Source organism: Onychostruthus taczanowskii, unplaced genomic scaffold, assembly GCF_017590055.1.
Source record: "Onychostruthus taczanowskii isolate IOZ18803 unplaced genomic scaffold, ASM1759005v1 scaffold5, whole genome shotgun sequence".
Taxonomy (NCBI): domain Eukaryota; kingdom Metazoa; phylum Chordata; class Aves; order Passeriformes; family Passeridae; genus Onychostruthus; species Onychostruthus taczanowskii.
The window spans coordinates 6,415,205-6,440,222 of record NW_024502568.1 but is presented as its reverse complement, the minus strand read 5'-3'; the positions used below and the strand labels follow the sequence as shown (position 1 = coordinate 6,440,222).

Here is a 25,018-nt window from a genome sequence, read left to right as displayed (position 1 = left end):
TTTGAAGAGGGTTATTCAGCACTGAAACATCATGTTGGTTCCAAACCTGACAGTTGCTTACACCAAAAATCATCCATTGAGGAGTTAGTTGCCACATTTGGCTATGTGGCAACATGGGGGATTTTTTCCTCAACTTCCTCTTCTGATCATGCTCTTAGTCCACTGTGACAAGTGAGATATACAGACTGAGATTTTTACACCCAGCTGTCTTTCAGTTCAAATTAAGAAGCTGTGTGTGCCCCAGGGGAACCCTAAACTGGTCAGCAGTTCAGAGCAGAAGAGCTTTTTCAGGAGTGGCAGTGGGGGAGCATGTGCTATGAATTAGTTCTTTCCTGATAGGTCTGTTTGTTTTCCTCAGCAGATTTTCACTATTAGATATCTGTTTAATTTTCAAACTGGAAGCTGAGGGTAGGTACCATGGAGAATAGGGGACTTTAGAAATGCAGATAGATTAGTTAATAATCATCTGGAATAGCCTTGCTACAATGTAGGTCTCACTCAAGTTTGAAGCTGCTCTGCTAACATTTCATTAGAACTTTCTCTCCCAGGGGTACACCCTTTAATACATAATTTTCTTTTCCAAGGGTGTCCCTAGGATGTTGGCAGAAGGGAAACTGGGTATGAATATTTCATAAACAAGATAAAAGTGACAGCTCAGGCATTTTGGTTGCTATTAAAAAGAAGAAGATACAGAGTTACAAACAAAGACTCCTGGTTTATGGTTAATTTTGTTATACTGTTTGTTTCAGGAAGTAAAGGCAAGTAAATCAGGATTATGAGACATTCTTTAAAAATAAATGCTACTTTGATCTGCTTCCAATAGTGCAGTGTTTCTAAAGATTATAAAATAAACACAAGCATGACAATGGTAACTTTTGCATTTCTTTTAGTGCCTTATTTTCTCCAGGCATTCAATTTTTTCTCCCTACTGTTGAGGTCACAGTAGGTCCTAAGAGGAGCTTGAGAGGTCATTTAGTCCTTTGTTTCCCATAGGAAGAGACAGGTTTTTCTTAAGTCATCCCAAATCTTTGTCTTAACTTGTTCTTAAAATCCTCTCCTGATGGAGATTCCCTAGGCAAAGCCTGGGAAAGGAATTTGATGGTTTCATTTTTTATTCTTTCTAACTTCAGTGTTTGAGAGGTTTTCCTGATATCTAGGCTGACCTCCTAGCTGCAGTTTGACTTGTTACATTTAACCTGCACAGATAAACAGGACAGTTTCTCATTCTCCTTTTTGTAGTAATCTTTTCCATGTTAGAAGATGAGCATATGGTTGGCTGCACTAACCAGCCATAATGGTGTGTTGTTTTGTCCTCTTGCTATTTTTGGTTTTCTCTGTTTAGACCCTTCCTAATTACTCCATTCTTGGAGTATGGTGTAATCAGCTGAGTGTCTTCTGCTGAGGCATCAGTGGGCTTTGCTCCCTCCACACTTTAGAAATAACATTAGTAGCAAATACTGGTCATATAGACACATGACATTTCTAAAAGATAGGTGCAAAATTTCGCTTCTCATTTCAAGGACAGTCCCCCTGCTACTGCACGTCTTCAGGTTTGTGCTATGTGCTGGAGGTGACTTTGACACAAGTGGAAGTTGTGCCCAAGTCTTTCAGATTGCCCTCTGGCTATCTCTGTGATGAACAGATAGAACTGTGTGGTTAGGAGATGCAGACAGGAAATACCCAGGGCAATTGCATCTCTGCCGTATCGAACTTCACAGCTTGTAATCAGTGCTAGCTCTGTGCATGGCACAAGGAGATTACTAACTGGACAGTTCAGAATGATGGACAACTGGTGTTATTTGGTCACAGCTCCTCAATTTGCACAGAGCTGCCTGATTTTAGCATTTGCAGCTCATGATTTACAACAGAACCCCCCCACACCATTCTGCAGCACTGGCAGATTGTCAGGGAGCAGTAAGGGTTACACAGATTTAGAGAAATACAAAACAGAAGCCCAAAATCTGGGCATGCTTGTGTCCATCTGATTGAATTGGCTGGTCATCAAAACCTGCAAACAATAGTTCCTTTTATCCCAGAGCCGCAGCACAACAACTACTGGGATGCCATGAAAATTCCAAGCAATCCTTCAGCTGAACAGTAAACAGCTGACTGTGCATGCAGCAGGGCACAACTTACAGGTAGCAACCAGACTTCGTGTTACATTAGCTAGTAAAGTTAGGAAGAATAAAAAGGTTTTTAGGCACATAGGCTTGTACACAGGTTTTTCTAGACCTGCCCTAAGTCTTCCAGGATGTCTCCGAGGGGTTCTGTGCATCTCGAAAGAGGTTTTCATCTTGCTTGGACAGTGATACTAATTTTCATTTATATTCTTCCAGGCATACAGGGATCACAGTAAATAGGCATCTGTCTAGTTAGTGGCTTGTCTGCATCTGTGTGTGCCATCTTCATGTGTTTGTTCTCATATGCATGTCTGCTTGTCATTATATTTGAGGAAACAGGTAATTCCTCTTTCCAAATGTGAAAGCACCTTTCTCTCGAGCTATAATTAGAATTCTTCATTTATAGAAGTATCAAAAGTTCTTTTCCTGAGCATTTGTCATTTTGCTTGTCCAGTTCTGTAGTTTGGTATTGCCTTACCACCCCAAGATTTTGGTTCATTGTTGTGATCTCTCTAGTTCAGGTGTATCAGGGCAGTTAATGTACAGTCTCTGAAATTAGTTTTGAGGTATACTGCATGGAAAGGACGGGAAGGAAATGCACAAGGAAGTATTGAACAATTAATTATGCTGTAATGGAGGGAGAAGTGGAGAGCTGGCCCAGTGTAGACTCTGTGCCTCTGATGCCAGGATTACACTCGGAGGCATTTGTGCCTCTCTCCATTTTGTGAGGCATGTTGCCAGGCAGAGCAGCAGTTAGTACGCCCATGGTGGGGTTTACTAGCTTCCACACCGTGTTTGGTGGCTTCTTAACTTCAGGATGAGGAATTAAAGTTTTTTACACAGCAGGCAGTGATTGCCGTTTACGGATTTTTTTGGTAACAAAACTCTAGCTTGGGATATGAGTATTCCAAATCAGTGTTGAGATGAGGGAGGCACCACAGATGAGGTGTTGCTTACCAACACAGAGTAGTAGCAGTAAAATGTCCATGTACCCAAACTGATACTGTTCCTGCCAATGCAGATAAAGCTGGCCTTGGTTGTGTAGAGAATTTGAGGGTTCCTTGGCATCTTTCATTTGCTTTGCATGCTTTATTTTAAAGGGACCTCTGATAATGTGTGTGAGTATTGCAAGCATGAACCGTTGTCAGCCCTTACTGAGCTGAATGGGCCCATGTCCATAACAGAGAATTTATTTCCCTTCCCTGAGTTACTAGACGCAGATTTTTCTTGGGTATTTCAGTGTTAAAATGCAACACTGACATGTCGCAGGGCAAACAAACAAGGAGCTATCCCAACTTAGTAAATTAAGTTGGACTATGAATCTGTCAGCAGTTGTTACCCATTTGTAAAATGCCAGGAGGACCTTTCTCCAAAATGCTGAAAGATGATTTGTGTTCAATGGAAATGTTCTTTGTCTTCCAGGGGGCAATATCTATTTAAAAATAAACCTCCTGATGGAACTGCGCCACCCAACTCCTTCTACAGAGCACTTTACCCCAAAATTATACAGGACATAGAGGTAAGAAGCAGCTGCCAAATACAGTGGTGTTTCACTGTTGGTTTTTTAGTTTTGTTTTTTTCAAATGTTCCTGATTTATTCATGGGGCTGCAATTCTGGGGATATTCTGTTGCAGTGTAATATTTCATTAAATCTGACATGTCTGTGTTTGTCTGGAGTTTGGAGATCTGGGACAGTTATAAAAGATCCTGCTGCTCCTTTAGATAGAGGATGAATTGGATTGTTCAGTGAGCTGTTTGCTTGTGGAGTCTCCCCACTCTGCACATCAGATATCACAGCAGCACTGCAACATCTTGCTTTTCTCTGTTCCATGGTGCTTTGCTCCTCCTGGTACAATGAAACCTAATAGGCTGTTACAGGAAGATATCAAGAACTGAGGCAGAGAGAAAGTGCATTTCTAAAGTCTGCAGTCCTAAGACTAAGGAAACAGGAAGCAGCTGAGCATGTTTGCCTTGCATTTAGTGTGAGCAAAATGGCATGTTCTGGTTGTTTCCTAACAGCAGAAGCAGTGCTTGGGCACTGTTGTGACAACTTTGTAAATGCATTTAGAGCTCAACTGAGACTTTCTCTTCAGTTATTTAGCTGTTGAGTCACAAGGGGCTAAAGATTGAAGGTAGAAAAAGGCTTTTAGGTTACTTCTTCCCCACCATTCCCAACAGCACAGACCAGTTTAGCCACGATATGTTTTCCAAGCATTGGTCTGTTTAATTGGTTTTATTACGTGTATTCTAGAAAGCAGTTATGTCACTGTATGGGCCTGATTGCAGGAAAAAACGTAAAGAAAAGTGTCTGCTGCCTTCTCAACCAAACTAAAAAAAGGGGAGATAGTTCTGTGGGTTTTTTTTTTTTTCCCTATATCTCATTTGTCTCCTGTGTCTCCTCAAGACAATAGAGTCGAACTGGCGGTGTGGAAGGCACAGTTTACAGAGGATCCACTGCCGAAGTGAGACAAGCAAAGGGGTTTATTGTTTACAGTATGATGATCAGAAGATAGTAAGCGGCCTACGAGACAATACTATTAAGGTGAGAATGCTCCATCATGGTGATACTAATGGCTTGGAGTGCCTGTGCCATAAATAATAGTGTCCTAATTTCAGTGACACCTACCCAGTCTCTTGTTAGTAACCTAGCCTTCTCCTTCCCCTTCCCCCATCTCCCACCTGCACAGCAGCTACTCTTTTATCTGGCTAGAGAGACCCTGTTTTCAGACAGACAGGCTTCGCCAGCAGAGTTTCTGTCCAGCAGTAATTACAGGCTATGTAATTACTGGGCCCTGTATCCTAGTGAGAAGGGTAAAACCAATATTCGTAGTAAAGCCAGTAATATCAAAAATGTCAATGTATTGCACCAAAGAGCCTGCAGAAGACTCTGCAGATGCCACTAAAGATGTTCTAAGCGCACTGTGGAAGATGTGCTGCAATAAAAAACAGTCTAGTCAAACCAGTAAGTGCTGAAAGATTAAATCCTTACTGAATTATTTTGAATGTTTGCTGTCTTAGATCTGGGATAAGAATACATTGGAATGCAAGCGAATTCTCACTGGACACACGGGTTCTGTCCTGTGCCTCCAGTATGATGAACGGGTGATCATTACTGGATCTTCAGACTCAACAGTCAGGTGTGTGTCTGCAATTTGGACCTTTCTGTTTGCCTCTTAAGATTTTAGCTTTGCAAGCTGCTGAAATGATCTCTTCTTAAATGTGTGCTGTTCAAACAGTTCCATGAAGTAGTTCAGCATATTTGTTCAGCATTCCGCTGTCCTTATCAGATGTCCATGCAATTTGCTGTCAGGGAGAAATGAGAATCTAAGCCAAGGCCAGTCAAGATCAAGATGACTTAGGAAGGCTATCAGGCATTTCACCAAGGTTTTGCATGTTTTGACACTCCCTGAGAATGTTATAATTCTCTTTGAGAATAACTTTTTAAGAGTTGAGGTTTTCAAAACAAGTTTGAAGGTTTAGTCATCCATTGTCATTTCATTTTAACAAAATTTGTATGACTAGATACCCTATGACTTTAAACTAAATTTCAGCATGATGTTTCTTTTCATTCAATCTTTCCTTCTTCATTCAATCTTTCATTCTTGCTTTCCTTCAAGTCTCCAGTAAAAGGCTGGACTCCTCAATGTAGCACTTGGGGTGCATGTTGTGCATTTGTGAAGTCCACTAGTCATATTACAGGATACCAGAGAGTGTAAGATCTGTAGTGTAAATAGAGGCACATATGAGTTAATCAATTGCAATATGAACTTGGATTTGAAGGGGCAGGATTGATTTCTCCATGTTGTTATATACTCCCTCCTTGTCAGAGTGCAAGCAATGCTCATGTAGTGAAGTTAGACAGCAAAAAAGCTGCATTGGTGGCCTTTCCTGGAGCTATTAGCCTGCATTCCTATGGCTGCAAACTCTTCTGTGCTCATGTAAACTACTGTTGTTAAGCTAATAGTATTGTTAAGCTAATTAAATTGAATTCCTGACACTTGATGCATGCAGTCTTGCAGTTCTCCTAGATTTTGGGGTCCTGTCATTCGCTGGAATCCAGAATTTCAGCAACACTGCCTGCGTAGAGGTGGTGTGGGAACTGCACTGGGCTAAACAGATAGCAAAAGGAGAGGCTGATTTCTGTAACAAGCACTGTCATTTTCTGTATCAGGCCAGGCAGGCCAAATTGCACTCTGGCTACTTGCCCAGGAATGCTTTGTCTCCCATTGTATCTATAAATGTTTGTGCAGATCCCAGAGGCACATAGGATGCATCACTTTTATCCTTGGGTCTCCTCAGGAAGAGAGGTTTCATCCAATAGACAGTACAGATGGGCTCTTAATGCTTCTGAGATCTCAGGGATGCACTTGTCCAAAGAAGTCAGTGGGTCTCCAGCTCCTGTTCAGTTTGGCAACCCTGTCTGCAAACTGTTTGTATGTTAATGGCTCAGGTCTTTAGTTTTTTCTCCTTTGCATTTTCTAATTGGAATGTAGTTTTCTTTCTCATTTAGAGTTTATAAGTTGATGCACTTCAGTTTCCGTAAGTTAGAAAATAAGACATTAGAAGTCTTTCTCACATCTTGCCTGTTTTTACTGCTTACCTTATTGGCAGCAGGAAGTTTTAACTTCTGCAAGATCTGATGTGCCTGATCATACAGCCATTTTCTGCTTTCATATGGTGTATCTGGGATACCGGTGTGATAGTGCCAAAAGAAATCTCTTTATGGAGGGCAAAAGAAGTTTGACAACAGAATAGCCCAAAAATAATTATTTTTAAGGCTTAAAATTTTCATTTCAAGTACTAAAAGTTCTGTATGAAGCTTTTGTCTAACTTGTATCTTAAATTGTCTTTCAGTTGAAACAGTTGGTTCCAATAACATTAAATTGACATAAATGCTATATCTTAATTTGGGTATTCAGCACATTCCTGGAATGTAGCTGTGTACCAGATGCACCGCAGGGTAAATGCAAATCATGATGCAACTTGTGGCAATTACTTGTATTTGTTTGAAAAGAGTTGTCTTGTCTTCTGCTTTTGTATAAATTACCACTTGAGCTGATAGTCCTGTGAGAGAGGTCAAAAATGAAGACTGTCAGGGAACTTACTTCTGCACACTGGCTGGAAATGAAGTGTATAATAGGCTGGCACAACTAGGAAACACCAGTCTTTAAGGCCATCAGTCTTCTACCTCTCCTCAGCATTAAATTCCCTTAATTAAAGAATACTTTTTTCCTGGGTGCATTATTTTTATGGTGTTAACTGCATTGCAGGGTTTTTGGCTGTTGGACTCTCTCAGTGTACACATGATGAACAGGTTTATCTAATACATTTTTTAATGAACTATTTAATAGATGTAGATATAACTTGTGGTGTTTGCTTCTCTAATATCGTTAGAGAGTCAATTACCTCTCCCTGTCCCTCTCTCGCTCTGCAGCAAATTCACAGTGCAGGTTGTTAACTCTCTTCTCTCTGGTTTGCAATGTGAACCTGCAGAGTGTGGGACGTGAATGCAGGCGAGATGCTGAATACGCTGATCCACCACTGCGAGGCCGTGCTGCACCTCCGCTTCAACAACGGCATGATGGTGACGTGCTCCAAGGACCGCTCCATCGCCGTGTGGGACATGGCCTCCCCCACGGACATCACCCTCAGGAGGGTGCTCGTAGGGCACAGAGCTGCCGTCAACGTAGTGGACTTTGATGACAAGTACATTGTGTCAGCATCAGGTGACAGAACTATAAAGGTGAGGTGTTTCAGAGGCTTTTTATTTGCTGCTCTGGGGTATTTATTAACAAAGAACAGTCAGCAGATGGGAAGTGGCCCCTGGCAGGTTCTTCCTTTAGAAGCAGCGTTCTTCCTCCTGCTCATTTGCACTTGTCCCTCCTCAGTTGAGCTGGCATAGCTCATTTACAGAACCTATGGCAAATCAGTTCCTGGTACAGATGCCCTTAAAAAAGGACGTTGTTTTCTCTGGTCTTTTTCAACTTGACCATTTCCATAGCCTGTTCAGTCATTTAAACAGTTGTTACAGGGCAGCATGGGGACAAAAGTGAAGGTGAGTTGATAGGAGATACTTAAGGAGGCACTTACTTAACTGTTATTGCTATGATTCCAGTCTGCAGCATTAAACCTCAGGAGAATCTATATTGTGTAAACAAAATCATAGCCCAAGAATGCTAAACATGGAAGCTAATTTGATACTGTGTGGCAAAAATCTTCTGTGTACAGTGACCCAACCTGCTATCATTTGCAGACTATAATCACAGGTCATCAAGAGGGGTAATTTTCCCAGTCTTAATGGTAGCATCTTCATTAAGACCATTCTGGATGCATCTATTTATCATGCAGACACCATCTTTTGTTAGTCTCTTCATAATAATTTTGTCTCTGTGTGGTTCCCTCCCCCCTTCCTGTCACAGGTATGGAACACTAGTACCTGCGAATTTGTGCGCACCTTAAATGGCCACAAACGAGGCATTGCATGTCTGCAGTACAGAGACAGGCTAGTAGTGAGCGGCTCTTCAGATAATACCATCAGGTGAGAGACAAACTCCCCATCGCAGGGTTCTGGGCAAGCACGCTGTCTCTGGTGCCCTGGGACATGCTGAGGTTAGGCAGCTGAAGTGCTCTGTAGCCTTGTCAAATTTGAAATATACTTTCTTTAGTATAGAACATTGGGAACTACTGGAAAGAGATATTAGAAGCCTGTTTTACTGTGTTGTCTTTCATCCTCTACATCTCAAGAGTCCCATACTAATCAACAAGTTGCATTTGCTCTGACAGTTCTGGTGTATGAAAGAGCTGGCAAGTACCACTTTCTACGATGTCCTCTTGTGATATTTTAATTGGACTATGTGTCTAGTTAAAGGGGTCAGATTTGCAGTAAGAGGCATTTAATCCTCTGCAGAAATCCTCCTGGGCTCTTGCCAAACTCTTCTTGTGGTACTTGGCACCTGGTTAAGTTTGGAACAGCTGGTTTAGAGCATGAAGTTCAGTTTGCTGCCTTTTGCACTTCTCCAGCTGCCCTGGTTGCAGTCTGAGATTTAACTCTTTCTGGTATCACAAGCCAGAATTTCTCCCTATGTCCTGCATCTGTTGTTAGAGGGATGTCCCACTAATTTCAGGATGTATGGAACAAGTCTGAATATTAGTTATCGTGATACAGAAAAATGGCTCTGTCATGGAAATGGGAGTAACAGCAACCTCCCTTTCCCTTTGTCATTTTTTAAAGTAATTGTCTGCCTTTTGGTGAAACTTGAAAGCTGGACAGTGTAAGCAGGAACTGTTCACTTCACATGTCAGTAATAATTTTTCCTCTGTGAGAATGATCTGTGCTATTGTTTGCGTGTGGACTTGGTTTGCAGCATGCTGTCTCTCCCTGCTCTGCAGTCTGTAGAAAAACTGTGGTCCTTTGGTTGACATCACCAGGTCACTGTTCCAGATTTTAGTACAGGGCTGTCTGAGAGCATGACCAGGAGAGCTGAAACTTCCATCTCTTAATCAAGGGAAGAGGTATTGCAGGCATTGTGTAAGAGCAGCACCACTGCTGAGAACTGCACTTCAAATAGAAAAAATAAGCCTCTGCAGTTGTACTATGAAATTTGGCCACAGAAGTAGAGCAAGAAATAGTTAAATACCACAGCAGCTAGGGAAGGATCTAAAATATGCAATGCTAATAAAAATAAATGTCAAGATAGTGATAATGCTAAACAGGAATACAGTTACTTTTATGCTTGCATTGGATAAAATCCCTACTTAATAGATTAATTGTGCTAGAATTTCAGGAATGTCAACAGTGAATCTTAATGGAAGTCAAGTTTAGCAGCAGTGTGAGCAAGGCAGAAGACTTACCCGATGCTAAAAAGAGAGTTTTCTCCCAGCCATTAGCAGAGGGCACAAGTCAGTAGAAGGATGATTTAAGAAAAAGGTTCCTAAGTCATCTTTGTGGATGGCTTGGTGCTTTGTAGGTTTGATTTTAATCCACTATCAGATGTTGTGTGCTGGACTTCAGTACAGGCTGATACAGGACTTAAAAGGCCATTATTCCTCAGTTGCAGGGAAGGTTTTTTCCAGAAGATGAATTTGTGATTTCTAGTTTTGCAACTGCAAACATGGAGGACATGTGAAGTAGCTGAGACATAGAAGAGTTATTTAGGCTGGAAATTCCACCTGCTACATAGACATCACTCTCATTGTGCTAATTTCCATCTAGCAGAAACTGGTCCATCAAGTTTAATCCAATCACTTCAGTATGTTAGCTTCCAGGGCCAAAGTTCCTAATTGCTACGGACAAAAAAAAAAAAAAAAAAAAAAAGGATTGAGAGAATTTAGGGTAAGAAAATAAAATTAGACAATACCATCTTGGGTTTTTAATGAGTGATTGGTCTTCATGTGTCTATTTCTGGGGTGTGCACACATAAGGCTCTGATAACTAATCTGTTCAGACAGCAGCATTCTCTTAAGAGGTGGGGATTCAGGCTCATCTGCCTTCTGTACATCTCCCCACTCAGCTTTCAAGTGAATTAAAGGCTGAGATAATTGCAGACCTCCCTCTGTTTCCAGAAGTTCTCCCAAAGTTATGGAAAGGAGCAGTTGTAGTGGTTTTGACTGTGTACACAATTGTAGTGATTTTTTTTTTTTTAGTTAGTTCTCAAGCCTGAAGTTTAGTTCTCTTACTCATTGTTCCTTTGAATATTTAAAGAAGTAGAAGTTAGAGAAACTTACCAAATCTGAGAAAGACCCTTGGCACCAACTCTGCTGAGAGACCCTACTCTTAATAGCAGTTATCCCCTTTGTACATGAAAGCCCACTTGCCATGCGACAAGGGACATGATCACCTCTTGTAGTCCCATTCAGGTAAAACCCCAGACTGGGACCTGAAAATACAGGCCTGAGTTAGTGTGATGCAGCCTCCCAGAGCTGCTGGCAATTTCATGATCAATGGCAAGGAATGGAAACACATGGCACAAAAGTTCCTGGCACAAGATTGCTCTTCAAACCTTTCTGCACCAGTTAATGTCTGGCATTGTCCATCCTGTTTACAGTCCTTGAGAGACATAATTCTCTCTGGCAGCCAGAGTGCCTTTGGCTGACCTTTGTCTTGGAGTGGTGTGCTCTGACCTTGACTGGTTTGCTGTACTCACGTGAAAACTGTTGGGCCCTTCACAGATTCCTGAAAGATCAGCTTCACAGATTGAAGAATCACGTTGAGCTCCTTGTTGGTTTCAAACATGTGCATAGACATATCCTTTCTCAGTTCTACAATGACAAAAGTGTTCTGTTCATTCCACTGTAGTCCAAAGTGAGAGCAACTTGTGGCAAGACAGCTGCAATCGTTATCCACCAGCCTTGGGCACACATCAACCAGATCTGGATTATTCTCTGGGGAACCTCAGGAATAAAATACTTGGGGAAGGTTTATCTCTTTCTTTGTCTCTCAAGCAAAAGTGACCTGACCTCTCAGCAGCTGTACTGCTTCAAGATGTGGCACCCAGAGAAATTCCACAAACCCCGTATTTCTCACTACAGTGAAGGTCATGCCAGTCAGAGCACTTACTGAATGAGCATTTGAGAGCATTTGTGACTGCTTTGTTTCTGCTGGGTGTCAGGGAGTCAGAGCAGATACTGCTATTACAGGACTGCTGTATGAGCAGAGCATGTCTCAGCCAGAGATGGAACACCTCTAGACAATGCATGTCAAAGAATTTCAGTTCTTGTAGGCAAATAATCTTTTCTTATACATGGCAATTGGAGTCATGTCAAAGAGCTGGCAAAAAGATGGAAAACAAATAGACTTACTTCATAACTGTTTGAAGCATTTAACTAGTTTTCAAGGTAGTGTGCAAGTGTAAAAATTATGTATTTTAATTTATTCTCCATGCTGAAAATCCTGAAACTCTGGGATAGTCACAGTTTACAGAATAATGTGTTGCTGGGCCTCTTACTGTATATTGGTTTGGGTGCCAGAACTTTTAAAAAATACTGTATTATTAGAAACAGTTCACATAGAGCCACAGAAGTTATTTGAAAGCAAGAAAAAAATGCATTTAAAATAATAAACACAGAGCATCGATTTTAGCTTATGCATGAGGTGTCTGGATTGCAGATTAAACATACCTTCAGGGGGAGAAATTATAAAAGAAAAGGTATAGAGGTGTACCTCTCACCACTATATTGATAACTTCATTTGTCTGATGGAAGTCTCCAAATCAGGAATGGGCATGTAGGGGAACAGAGAGGGGCACATGCCCCATGAAAGGCGATCATATCAATTGAAACAAGCTGCCGAGGGGATTAGTAAGTCTCCCTCTCTTAATATCCTAAAACCAAGGCACAACACTTTTACAAACTATGAACCTCAGTAAAACAAAGTGAGGCTCACTGTGAAGATAACTGGGAGATATCCTGTGTTAGCTGTGGATGCTAGATACAACTGGTTTGTGACTCATCCTCCTATGTACTACTGTAACATCATAGGGTCATGTGGAAAATCATGTATCCATTTAACTGTGGGAAAAGCAGTGATGAGTAGTTTGTTTCTTCTTTGTTGTTCCATAATAATCTTTATTTCCAAGTTTCTGTTAACTACAAGCAAAGACCAAATGTTTCACTGCAATGCTAAGGTATTAAAAAATTCCTAATGCTTCTTTGTACTCTCTTCCAGGCTGTGGGATATAGAGTGTGGGGCATGTTTACGAGTACTGGAAGGCCATGAAGAGTTGGTGAGATGCATACGCTTTGATAACAAGAGGATAGTCAGTGGGGCATATGATGGGTGAGGTTACCAGTGCAGTCAGTGCTTTGCATCTTCCTTCTGTCTCAGTGTCTCCCATCCCACTTGGTGCATCTTCTGTATAAATATCAGGCTCTCTGTCTGTCATACTAAGAGGATCTTTTCATGGCCAGTAAATGAGAGCCATGCTATAGAGCATAGCTTTCATTCTTCTTTTGAAATAAGTCCATGTGATTTGATGTGTGTGGTCCAGTTCTTGTGCTTGGTAAGAATATCTGACTGACTCAACCTGAAACTTCTTTCAGCTCAGCCACTTTTAAGAGCAATCTTTCCCATCTGGGGTTGTCTGCAGGACCATTTGCCATTACAGACTAGTTGTCTGCACTCCCATGTGTTTCTGTTAGTTATTACCACCTGCTTTTTATGTGTTTTACTTTATTGACAGCATATTTTACCTCCCATTAAGTTCTATAAGCTTTACAAAGGGAAAATGCAAGAACCGGGTCTCAAGAGCAGAAGGATTGCTGTAATTTTCCTTAAACTGATGTATTAGCCAAGTTGTACTAACCGTTATTTTCTTCTGTGAGTACTTGCTCTTTTCTCTTTAACAGAGCCATGGTGTTTGTCTATTTTTCACCACTAGGAAAATTAAAGTATGGGATCTTGTGGCTGCTTTGGATCCCCGTGCTCCAGCAGGGACCCTCTGCTTGCGAACCCTTGTGGTAAGAGCTTTAGATAGAGGTGTAGAAGAAATTGTGCTTGTTCAGAGCTATCTTGAGCTGTGAAAACTCAAATCAGTTTAGCCCCAGTCTGCAGGATCTTTAAATAATTTCTAGGGGTCTGGCTTTTTGGGTGTCCAACTTCTTCTAATTTTGCAAGCCATTAATTGCAAGTATTAAAAGTTAGAATCTCTGAGCTTTTCACTCCACTCTGGATTTTTCAACAGTTTTATTCTGTGATTTGAAGTTAATAACTGAATCAATTCTTTAACTCATCCTTGGAATCCATATTGCTAGTGGGTTTACATTAATCTGTGTGTACCTGATGATGTAGTAGTAAGTTCTCTGAATTGTTGACATGAAATTTCTTTAAAATAGTACATTCCAAATATGAGGAACAGGAACAAAAACACACTTGGGATTGCTTTCAACTGCCTTTTGGGTGCTTAAAGAAAAAGTAGGACAGAAACAGGCAGTGAAATAGCCTTATGGTTAAACAGCAACTACTCTTTCCATGCTGGCCACTGGTTTCTAGTGCAGGTCAATGATGGTGTGGTTAAAATGTCATTATGTGAGTGTTAACAACATTTACAGTCGTGTTTAAAAACGGCTCTGCTTGGTCTTAGAATAATGTGGGACAGTTGTGAGAAAAATGCCAGGACAGCCAAGGCCTTAGGGTGGCTCTAATAAGTGTTCCTCCACCAGATTCAACCCAAAAAAAGGCACTGTTGCTGGGGACAGAGCAAGATTTCAACTAGTACCAAAATCTCATTGAAAAATAAGTACTATATGGTTTTTTTTTCTTAGGTTGAAAGTGTTTGGGCAGTGTTTCAATAGGTATATGTTAGAACTTTCCCTGCTGTGGCTCATGACTGTAGTCTGTGCTCTAAAACAGGATCATACCAAGGCTGTCTGATTCTCTAAAAGTGTGGTTACTTCTCACCAGCTGAGTTGGCTGGCTGACCTTCTGCACACTCATCAACCAACTGAACTGCTCCTGTTGAGGTTTTCACTGAAGTACTTTACGTCACATTTGGTGCAGGCTGTGAGGTTACTGGGACTCAGCTGACATTAAGATCATTAAGTCATGCTATCCTTTTCCAATCATGAATTTGGACCATCAGCTACAGGATCAGAGTCCATGAGAGCTTTGGATGCCTGCAGGTGCTATGTTCAAAAACCTTCTTGTTAGCCAAATAGAAGTGAAAATAGTTTCATGGCTGAAATCCAGAAAAGCCCTTTGTCATTGGTCACCCAATTCCAAGCTATGGAACAACTCTGCCCATGAGCTCATATCCTTGAGAGTCTAAGACTTAAGACTTGGTATTAGTAGTGTTTCTGCTCCAGCCTGAGACAAATGTGTGCCTAGTAACCTGTAGACTTAATTTAACTGGTGTGATTTCCTCTGAATTTTCCAGCAGTGGACAGCCAAAGTGCCCCAGCTAATTATATTATAAATCAGAAGCGGTGGGATAGAAACACTGTAGGAATCTCAGCACATGGATACTCATAAATCCCTGTTTGATAGCAGTGGAGGGGGCCAAAAGCAGGGTGGGGAGCAGAGGAAGCTGTAGTGGTGCTTTTAGGACTTTTATGACAACAGGGTGTCCTTATACCCGCTTACCCATGCTTTGGTGTTTTTTTCCTCTTCTCTCGTCCTCCAAAATTAAACCTGGCTGCACAATGAACATCATGAGTCTCCTGCTGCTTGTGTTCAATTTTCAAACAGTAGGAGGAAAGTGCACAGATAACAAATGTTCGCTGCATGCCAGGTCCCTTCCAGTTTTGTCTTCCCTTAGCTGGAACAGTGGCCACATGAATTTGACAGAAGCTTTCCATGAACAGAATAAGCTCACAGTTCAGCTTTCCTTATGACATAAACAGTCCAGGTTGGGCAGCCTTATTTAGACCACAGTGACTGGGATCAAAAAGAGAGTTTTGAAAAGAACTTTTGAAAGTACCTCTCTCTCCTTTTCACACTCTCTCTCTGTGTCTCTCTCTATCTCTCTCTGTCTCTCCCCCACCCTCCCCCCACCATCTCTGTGAATAATCCATCAGTGGATCTGACTGTTGTAATGATACTTCTTAGAAGAACTTCTTTACTGCTATAACACAAAATCTGGAAAAACACTTCCCTTAAGAATAGGTGGGAAGACAGAAACTCATAAGGTGTTTATAAGACAAACTCGAGTTAGAGTTTGAAGATCAAAAAGGTTCCATTGATTAGAAATTCTAAAAACTTTATTTTGGAATCTGGCTTACATTTGCATTTAGTTTTAGATAATTTTGATTTAAAGATTCAGAAATTCACTTTAAAGCAGCTGTTGTTTGTAAACTGAGCTGTATTTTTGTAGTCTTGTGCTATAAAACAAAGACTTCCCCTGTAGTAACTAGCAATTCTCTTTTGCCAAAATGTTTGAGAAACCTGTAGTTTTAGTATTGAAGTATTTTAAGACATGTTTTTTTCCTGACCCTCAGAAGCCCCTTACAATGTGTGAGCACTAAAGAAAAATGTGTGTTCATGGAAGAGACAGGGCTCACCATCACTGCACAGTTTCTATTCCCTGGTGACCAAGGAGGAGGCCACTGCTCTGGGAGTGTCATGAGCACCGAGAGAAAATAGGCAACACACAAGTGAAAGCAGAGTGGCTTTGCTTTGTGAAATCCAGGATCTTGCCATTGCCTCCTGTTAATTATAGTCTGAACTCTTGCCAAATTGTCATGCCATTTCCACTCAGCCTCGGAGCAGAATGCAAACTGCCTATAAAGAATGCCCTTTCTAGATCATATTTTTAGAACTGCTTAGGAGGAATTACTACTGTGTCACTGGACTTTACAACAGGCTCCTTACTGTCCTCCAGTGTTAAGCTGTTCCCTCTTCAGCAGTGGCAATGATGCCAAGTCTTGAATGCAAAGTTCTTATCTCTTACCCTGTAACTTACTGTACCTGGGAATGTTGTAATTTCAGGAAGGAGTTTTGTTATGAAGTAAGGAAGACAGTGCACCAGTCAGCCTCTCCAGATGGAATTATGTGGGGAGAGAGTTTGGATTGGTCTGCAGAGTGTGTGTCTAATATTGGGATTTAAGGAGTAGTGGGACAACTGTAATGTAAACTTCCTGCAAGTCAAGTCCTCAGATATAGCAAACCCTTTTCCTTGAGAGAGGGTTTAATTTATGCTCTGTGATGGTGATGCACAGTGTGGGTTTACTGACAGATTATTATAACACTAAAATCAAGCCCACTCCATCCCAGGTGCCAGCTAGTTTGCAAAGTAACATGCTCTGTCTCTCACTGGCATTTCAGGAGCATTCTGGAAGAGTCTTTCGACTTCAGTTTGATGAGTTCCAGATCGTCAGCAGCTCACATGATGACACCATCCTCATCTGGGATTTTCTGAATGACCCAGCTGCCCAGGCAGAATCCACGCGTTCCCCGTCCAGAACATACACCTACATCTCCAGATAAATAACACTACACTGTACCTCACACTCGCACAGGTAAAAAAAAAAACAAAAAACCTTTAAAAATAAAGTGAGGCTCAAAGGTGACACTGGATGTAGTGTGAGCCTGCTGTTTGAATAACTGGCAGGGTTTAGCAGTGTTTGTCATCTTGGTTATACAGTAATTACAGTGTCCTGTAAAAGGACAGGAATTGCTCTGGTACCTTAGAATAGGGACTTTATTTTAGCATTTGTGACATGTGGTGCCTATGACTCCCCCTGAAGAACTCCACCTCCTCTGTCCATCATCATCAATAATTAAATCAGTTGTACTGCTGTCCAGAAGGAAGAAGGGTTTCTGCAGAGCGAGTAGAGCAGCTGCTGCCTAACAAGAGGATGCAGATGGCCTGACCCTGGGCAGTTGTCACCAGGCAGGAGAGTTTTGCCAAGAACCTCCCTCTGAAGTGATGGCCATTCTCCTCACTCTGCAGCAAGCTGATTTAAGATTACAGTTTGGCTAGGGGAGGAGACACTGAGGTACAAGCACAAGCCCAGGCAAATTAAATCGAGATGCATCAATATGCAAAATAATTTATGGATAGGGCCTAGCCCTTGTTTTCTCTCACATAGCATGGATGTTAAATTATTCATATCAGAGCCTGGTTGGTTTGCTCATCACCTTTTGTCTTGGCCAGCACAGTGTGGGGAGTACAAAATGTTTCATATGTTTGGGTCAGCTGTAGAGTGAATTTGATGCATATGAGTGAAGTGGCATAACATGATTGCCTGTGTGGGTGGGTACATGCACAATTACTGTTAATAGCAGTAAACGTAAGAGAAAAGAATGGCAGAAGAGCTGACAGGCTTGTGCAAAGGGGTGTCCACAGTGACATTTTCCCATGAAAGTGCTCTGTCATGGAGCACATCCTATATCCTGTTTGGTAACTGTACAGTGATGCTCTGGACCTGTCAGATCTTGATTTTCTCAAACACTTTGGTCAATCAGATGTTATTTTAAATCATTAAAAGGCTTAATATGAATGGGGTTTGTTTGGTTTGTTCTTTGTTCCCAGGACTCATTTAAGCTGCAGTATTTACATGCCAGGACAAAAGAACTATCCACGTAACCAATACTTGCTGAAGAGAGAGGCTCTCAGACTTGTTTCTGGAACAAAGTTGGCATGCGGTTGATCTCAGACAGGGTCTACTCAGCGCGGCTGACTGCTAAAGTGCTGCTATATCAGAAGATGACTTTTATCTTTCATGAACAGTTAACATTTTTAAACCTTCCCATCCCTTTCTTCCCTCATTCCCCTCTTCATGTTCACTCTTCCCTTTACCCCGTTTGATTCCCCTCCAAGCCCAGTCACCAATGTCCTATGAATATATTTAAGATGTCGCCAGAATGTGTTGCTTTGCTGTTAAGCAGAAGACTTACAGCCACAGTGCATCCTGCTGAGAGTCACTTCAGGGTGGGTGGGTGGGTGGGTGGGGAGGCTGCTACTCTCAGGCTGAAATCAATATCCATTGCTAGGCTTTTGAAAAAGCATTCAGCTCTGAAGAGCAGCAGAAACACTTACAACAGCCAGACCATCATCCCCCCAACCCCAGCTTCCCTGCGGCTTTTGGCTGTTCTGACTGCAGACTTATTTTTTGTGGAGAGAGGACCCTTGAAATTTGACTATTATGAGCCAAATCCATCTCTTTCCTCTCCTGCCTGCTATGCTAACCCTTTGGAAGCTGGATGTGTATTGTAGTCTCCCCTTAACATCAGCTTTGCTGGGGAATGCTAGTCAATGAAAAGTTAAACTCTCTCCTACCAAAGTCCCAAGCATGATGGACTGGGGCTGAGATCCTGTCCACCCCCACCCCAGGTGAACTGTTGGCCCAGGACAGTATTTCACTAGCAAGGGGATTGTCTGTACCATCTTCCTACTACTGTTCTCCCTGAAGACAGTATGTTGCTGATGGCTTATGAATCATTCTGTTAATTGGAGAAAGTTTGAGGCTGGGCTGAGAAGAAAAGCTGGACGTTGCTCCTATCTTTCCATTCCTTCTCCCTCAGAGAGGCTGTAGATGGGTACTGGAAGAGGGAGCTGTTAAAAATTTCATGGAGCTCTCAAGAGCCACCCTAGAGTGAACACACTACACAAACATTCTGGCCATGACTATAAGACTTTGCCTCATTTGAATGAGCAAATGCACACCCTGGAGATGGTGGTTGAGTAAAATGAATCAGCCATGAGGACAATCATTGCATTTAGCAATGACTCCAGGCCAGTTCTGCAGCATTTCGGGGACTTGCTTTGCTAGAAGGGATTGAGGAGTTTTTGGTCTGCTTCTGTAACCTATGTACTGCATTGCAGTTTAGGGACACTGGCTGATTAGTCCTTTTGCTGATAGCTGAGATGGGTCTTTGCTTTCTGGCTGAGACTTCTGCAAATTGTCATTGTTAAAAGACAAAAAATAGCCCTGAAGAGTAGGTACATGAGAAACAATTCTGCATGTCTCTGAACTAGACAGAGGTCTGGGGGTAAACAGCTCTCTTCACAGAGCTGGAACAAATTGCAGCTGGCCTGCATTTAGATTAGAAATGACTCTGTAAATCAGTCCCTGGCCATTCCAGGTTTAGGCCCAGATCTTCTGCTGTAGGTCTGGAAAAATCTCCACTGCTTTAGTGGGGAGTTGCTCTAATCCCACAGTAGGAAATCAAGGTCCTTTGTCTCTGGGCTAGAGGGCTGCCTGCTAACTGGCTTTATTAACACCCTCTGAACTTGGCAGGTGGGATTTTTTTATAAGCTTTTCTCATCAACTTCACTTTGCTGGGGAATCTGCTGCATTGTTTCTAACTGCTTGGGATGCGCTTTTTCCACCAGTGAAATCTAGCAAGGAGCTGGTCCAAGAGTCCCCAGAGAGCAGTCCAGAGGGTTTCAATAATTTAGGTGATACCTAGGACAGATAAGAAAGCAGTGGAGTTAGGGAGGAGGGCAGAGCTGGTTCTTGGGTAGTACCTAGTGCATTTCCTGAAGCATGTGGGCAGCAGTGTCAAGCATCTCAGAGCATGTGATGACACTCCTCTTTTCTGTTTGAACTATTACTGTAAAAGAGTCAAACAGGTTAACAACTCTGTTCAGGTAACAGTGACAGTGACTTACCTCTGCAGAGTCATAAATACATTCTGAGTCACAATGTTTATCCACAACTAATTTTAAGTCCAGGAAGGCTGTTTTGGCTTTCAGGCAGCTCTACATATCATGAATACTACAGTCCCCAAGCCAAAGTGGCAAGGGAGCAGAGAGAATCAAAGTTCACATCCCAAACTTCCTTGAATTCAAGTTCTGAGTCTTAATACTATTTTAAGAGTCACTCTTAGTACAGGTATTACAAGGTCTGTAGCATGGCTGCATATCAGCAGGGGTTTAGATGACCTTGAAGTGAAGATTTATTAATTATTGTCCTCATTTTTGTCATCCTCTGTCTTTTCCATTTCTGTTCCTGTAGAAAACAATGATCTGTTACTCCAGCTGCTGAAGGCTGCAGAACTTCCTGATATTTTAATTACATCTTTGTGGCAAACACCTTCAAGGATGTGTTGTATTTTTGCTGGTTGAGAGAATTTGGGAGAGCTGGCAGACTGGCTGGCCAAACACAAGAGACACCACCACTGCAAATTGTCCTTGGTTGTCATAGCCCTGCTGCTCTGTGCTGCTATTCTGTTGGGTCTTCAAGTGGTACCATACTTTGTACTCTGCTGTATAGAGCTCTTTAAGGTACATTTAGCAAGCAACTGCTGGAATCCATTTTTGGCACGTGTTGAGAAAGGTGTGTCACCCTCAGGAAGGGACTGTGTGTAGGTACTTCAAACAGGACTGCAGAAGGGTGAGGATTCCTGCCCCACTCCCCGAGTTGTACAAATTCTCTGATGACTAAGAAGGAAACTGAAGTTAACTGATCTAACTTGAACTTGAAACTGCCACAGCCTGACATTTGGTGGTGTTTATTGTGCACCCAGGGAGGAGCAATCTGGTAAGTAGATCTCCCAATGTCAGAAGAAAGTGGCTTTTTCAAACTCCCTTCCCTTCCCTTAGGATATGTGTGCATGTGTGTGTGAGTGTTCAAGAGTGCATGTGAGAGAGAGGTTTCAGCATGAACAGGATGGATAATCCCTCAGCCAGAGTGGAGTAATTGCAGAGTTTATAATGAAAAGAACTAGAACATGCCTGCTGAAAGGAGATAGAAAAGGGCTGGAAGTGTCTGTGGGCTTTAAGTGTTGCACATTGCTTTGAAATGAAATACCTCTGCTGCTTAGAGAGCGTCACTTCTCCCACAAGTAGGAAGCTCATGCTAGCCTTCCACCTTGGATTATGGGATGGAAAGTAGTGGAGATGTGGGACAATCTGTTGTGGCCACACCATCTCCTGCGTGTGACTCCTTTGCGATAGAGCACAGTTTCGCTGCAAATATTTCTCGTCCTCAGAGGAACACAGCTTGCTTTCAAATATGCAAATAGAAAATGGCATGAAGGAGATGGCAGTGAGGTAACTTCTACAGATGTCTCCTCTGGAGCAGCTCCCTCTGCTCCCTGTTAACATTCAAGGACAGACACATCCACTGTTGGAATGGAAGGATTCAGGTGACAAGTTGACAAGTCTGTGATCATCAGAAACATTGAAATGCTTTACACTTGTTTCTAAACTGGAAGCTGACTTGGACCACCATGCTCTACCTACCCACCTCCTGCTCCAAAGGATCCTTTTTTCTTTTTATTAATTTTTTTTGAACACTGAAAAAGCTGGAGAGTATCATGCACATTTCTCCACTCCCAGGTATGTGTATCTGCCCCTTCCACATGTCCCTTCCTCAGTCTGAGCAGAACTCCAGGCTTGGTTCTGAGTTTTCTGGCATCCCACCTCCAATGGGAAGCACCTCTCTAGATTGGGCTCTTGCCTAATTTTGTTAGTTTTCTTTAACATGATTTTATATCTGCCTTTTGTGGCTTATTATTCCTTAATTCATTGGGAAAGGGCAATATTTGAATTTAATAAACCACAAATACTAGCAGCTCTCCTTTGCTAGAGAAGGGAACAAGAAGGAATGTCCAGCCTTTCTACTGCAGGCTTGCTCTTAACTGTGTGAGGAAAAGGAGGAGATGACCTGAGTGGTTGAAAACTAGGCATATGGAGGAATGGAGATGGATCTCTACAGAAGTGGGGACGGTGCTGAGAATAGATCTTTTACCTTATGTAGTTGGCTGCAAAAAATTGAGGCTTTCCATGATCAGAAGTCATCAGGACGTGATCAACTAAGGCCTCCAACTGTTGAACTTGCCAGTGGTGCCCCTTTTAGGATGCAGTGGAGACATAAGGAGAAAGGGATGGTCTAAACTATGCTTGCCCAGAGAAGAATGAGCTTTGCCAGGGTCTCCAAGTGGCATGCATGATGCATTTGACATGCTGAGCTTTGCCCTACTGTTCCCCCCAAAATGATAAGCAGTAGCTTCCCAGAAGGAGGGGGGAAACAGCAACTGACCCAGCTGTCCTCAGAGGGGTTCTCCACATGAAATTTGTCTGTCCTGCTGGAAAATACCTACTGGATTGATTGGCATGAGGGGGTTACAGTCTTTCTGGCCCCGCTTTTGATTCAGAGATGGGAGCAGCAGGTCCCTTGGGTGTATTCCTTCTCCAAAATCCCAGTAATGGGTTGAGAGGAATGGCTACCTGCTGAGACTGAGCATTTGGCTTCCCCTCCATTCCCCCCTTGCCCCATTTTTTTAAAAGATGAGGTGTAGCCAAACTACTGGGCAAAGTTCCCAAAGCAAATCCCATGGGGGAGCCTTGGCACACTGCCAGAATAGATCATCCTTTCACTGGTCAGAAAACTCTTCCTGCGACTTTGTGCTTGTTCCCAAAGATCACTGGGCTTCCACACATCCAGCTGATAAACCATGGGAGTTGGCAACACTGGTTGATCCTTAGGGATGTCAAGGTAATACTTTCAAACTCAGAGGGATTCTGATCCACGTGGATGTGCAGCAAGCCTTTTTAGATACTATAGACAGCTCCTAAATAAATCCCTTTTTTTAATAGCCTATCACCCTAAGAGATACCTTGATTTCTGCTCAAGCAGGAGCCAAGTGCAGCTGTGGCCAGAAAATCAGCATGAAATACAAGTCTTCATCACAGAGCAGCTGTGCTCGTACCTGCACAATGAACAGTTTTTTGCCTTCACAGGAAAAGTGTTCTAACCTCCTGGCACTGGAACACTGGTTTACCTCTAAGCAAAACTCCATGTACAGGAGGCAGGTCAGTGGGCTGTTTGCAGTGGCTTTTACAAGGAGCTACCTATGAAAATTTTTGGGCAATTCAGTGTGAAATTCTGGAGCTGCTTTTGAGTGTAAAACTTTGCTTTGGCTACTGTGTCTTTATCATGCGAGGCCCTGCAGGACTTAGCCTAGCCCCAGTTTTAGCATGGCAGAACAATAGTGTGGACCTCAGCAAAGTGTATTTTCCTGTTTCTTCCCATCATTTTCCATCACTGCATTTAGGAGAGCTGCATGCCTGCCAGGCCAGCCTGTGCTGCATCACTCCAGCCTGCTCAGGCTGGGGGAGCTGTGGAAGTGGGAGAGGTGAAAGAACATGGTTTCTCCAGAGTTTTCTGTTTGTTACTCTGCTATATTTGTTATCTGGATTCTTAAGTAATGAGTGCTTTGAATTTTGTGATTATGTTACGGTGATGTGTAGTTAATGTACTAATGTTCACTTGAGCTAGGATCATGGTAACAGTGTGGTTTGGTTTTTTTTTTTTGTTTTTTTTTTAACTGTTCAGAAAATAACTTAAATACAAAGATTAAGCTGTGAATCTCTCCTGTTTTCCTTTTGGGGGGAAAGATGCTGTCAAAATACCAATCCTGTATCTTCCTCGAGCCCATGTGTGTGAGTCACTCTTCTGCTACACATGTTCTGTGCACAACATCTGCAGTGTGAACACCTGACAGTGCTGGGGATGAAAGGTGGACAGCTTTGCCCTGAGCCTGAGGTGGATGCAGGACACAGGACACAGAGTCTGCAGCAGCCAGATCCACCTCAGAGCTGCTGCTCATTGACAAATGCAGCATAAAAGACTGCCCTGGCAGTCAGAAAAAAATGCACTTATTCCTAAAACCACAGCATACTTTTTAATTAACACTCTCTCCATTCACAGTTAATGGCCTCTGGCTGGGGCAGATGAGTCTGCCCTGTGAGCCAGAGAGTGGATGTGACTGATAGAGAAAAGTTGGAGCCATCCTGCCCATTAAAAAAGTGTGGGGGAAAACATGTAAAGACTTTGTGTTTTTCTGGGTATTGTTGCAAGATCCTGGTAGGAGAAGCACAAATTTGTTTTATAAGCTAATCAGAATCCTGCTGTTCAATAATGAGTGAGTAATTGACATATCACAGCACCGCCACGCAGTTCCATGGCTGGGGATGCTTCCACGCTCACCGCTCGCCCAAATCAAAAGGCAAGCACCCTCGCCCTCAGAATACCTTCCTCTTAAAAGTGCTCCTTGGATAGCAGCCTTGGATCTTTCCATTTTACTTAACGGCCCCTTTTAAAACAAAGGCCACTGCAGTTTTAAGATCCTGACTCCAGGGGTGGTCAGAAAACAAACAAACTCCTGCACTCCCGACATCTCTCTCCCTGCTGGCTCCATTCTTGGGAACCAGCGGGGGACTGGAGATTGTGAAGGCTCCTGCTTTTCTGAAGTGCTGGGAGCAGGATTCTTGTCACTTCCAATCTCCATCTCTCTTTGTGACAGGGTTCCCAGCAGCACCGTGCTTTATTTGGCAAGGCGTTGGTGTTCATATGTATGTGTGTGTGTGCACACATATATAATAAATATTTTATATACATATTTATATGTAATATGTAACTTGTAATATATATATATTTACACTGCTTTAACGTTTTCTGTTCCCTCTCTGCTATTTCCTCACATCCAATAGTAGATTTGGAAGAGGAGCTGCAGT

General features: G+C 42.4%; 1 protein-coding gene across 7 annotated transcripts in view; it reads left to right on the top strand.

The window, feature by feature from the left end:
- The window catches only part of BTRC (beta-transducin repeat containing E3 ubiquitin protein ligase), a 120,506-nt gene extending 96,639 nt beyond the window's left edge, over window positions 1-23,867 (top strand). For all 7 annotated transcript variants that reach the window (XM_041415362.1, XM_041415361.1, XM_041415360.1 and 4 more), the window contains 9 exons: window positions 3,543-3,639; window positions 4,525-4,662; window positions 5,139-5,257; window positions 7,614-7,863; window positions 8,540-8,658; window positions 12,784-12,894; window positions 13,496-13,574; window positions 16,876-17,069; window positions 18,086-23,867. In XM_041415362.1, coding sequence (XP_041271296.1) covers window positions 3,543-3,639; window positions 4,525-4,662; window positions 5,139-5,257; window positions 7,614-7,863; window positions 8,540-8,658; window positions 12,784-12,894; window positions 13,496-13,574; window positions 16,876-17,037 — 1,075 coding nt within the window. In that variant the 3' untranslated portion in view covers window positions 17,038-17,069; window positions 18,086-23,867. The remainder of the gene's footprint in view (window positions 1-3,542; window positions 3,640-4,524; window positions 4,663-5,138; window positions 5,258-7,613; window positions 7,864-8,539; window positions 8,659-12,783; window positions 12,895-13,495; window positions 13,575-16,875; window positions 17,070-18,085) is intronic.
- Window positions 23,868-25,018: the final 1,151 nt, after the last annotated feature.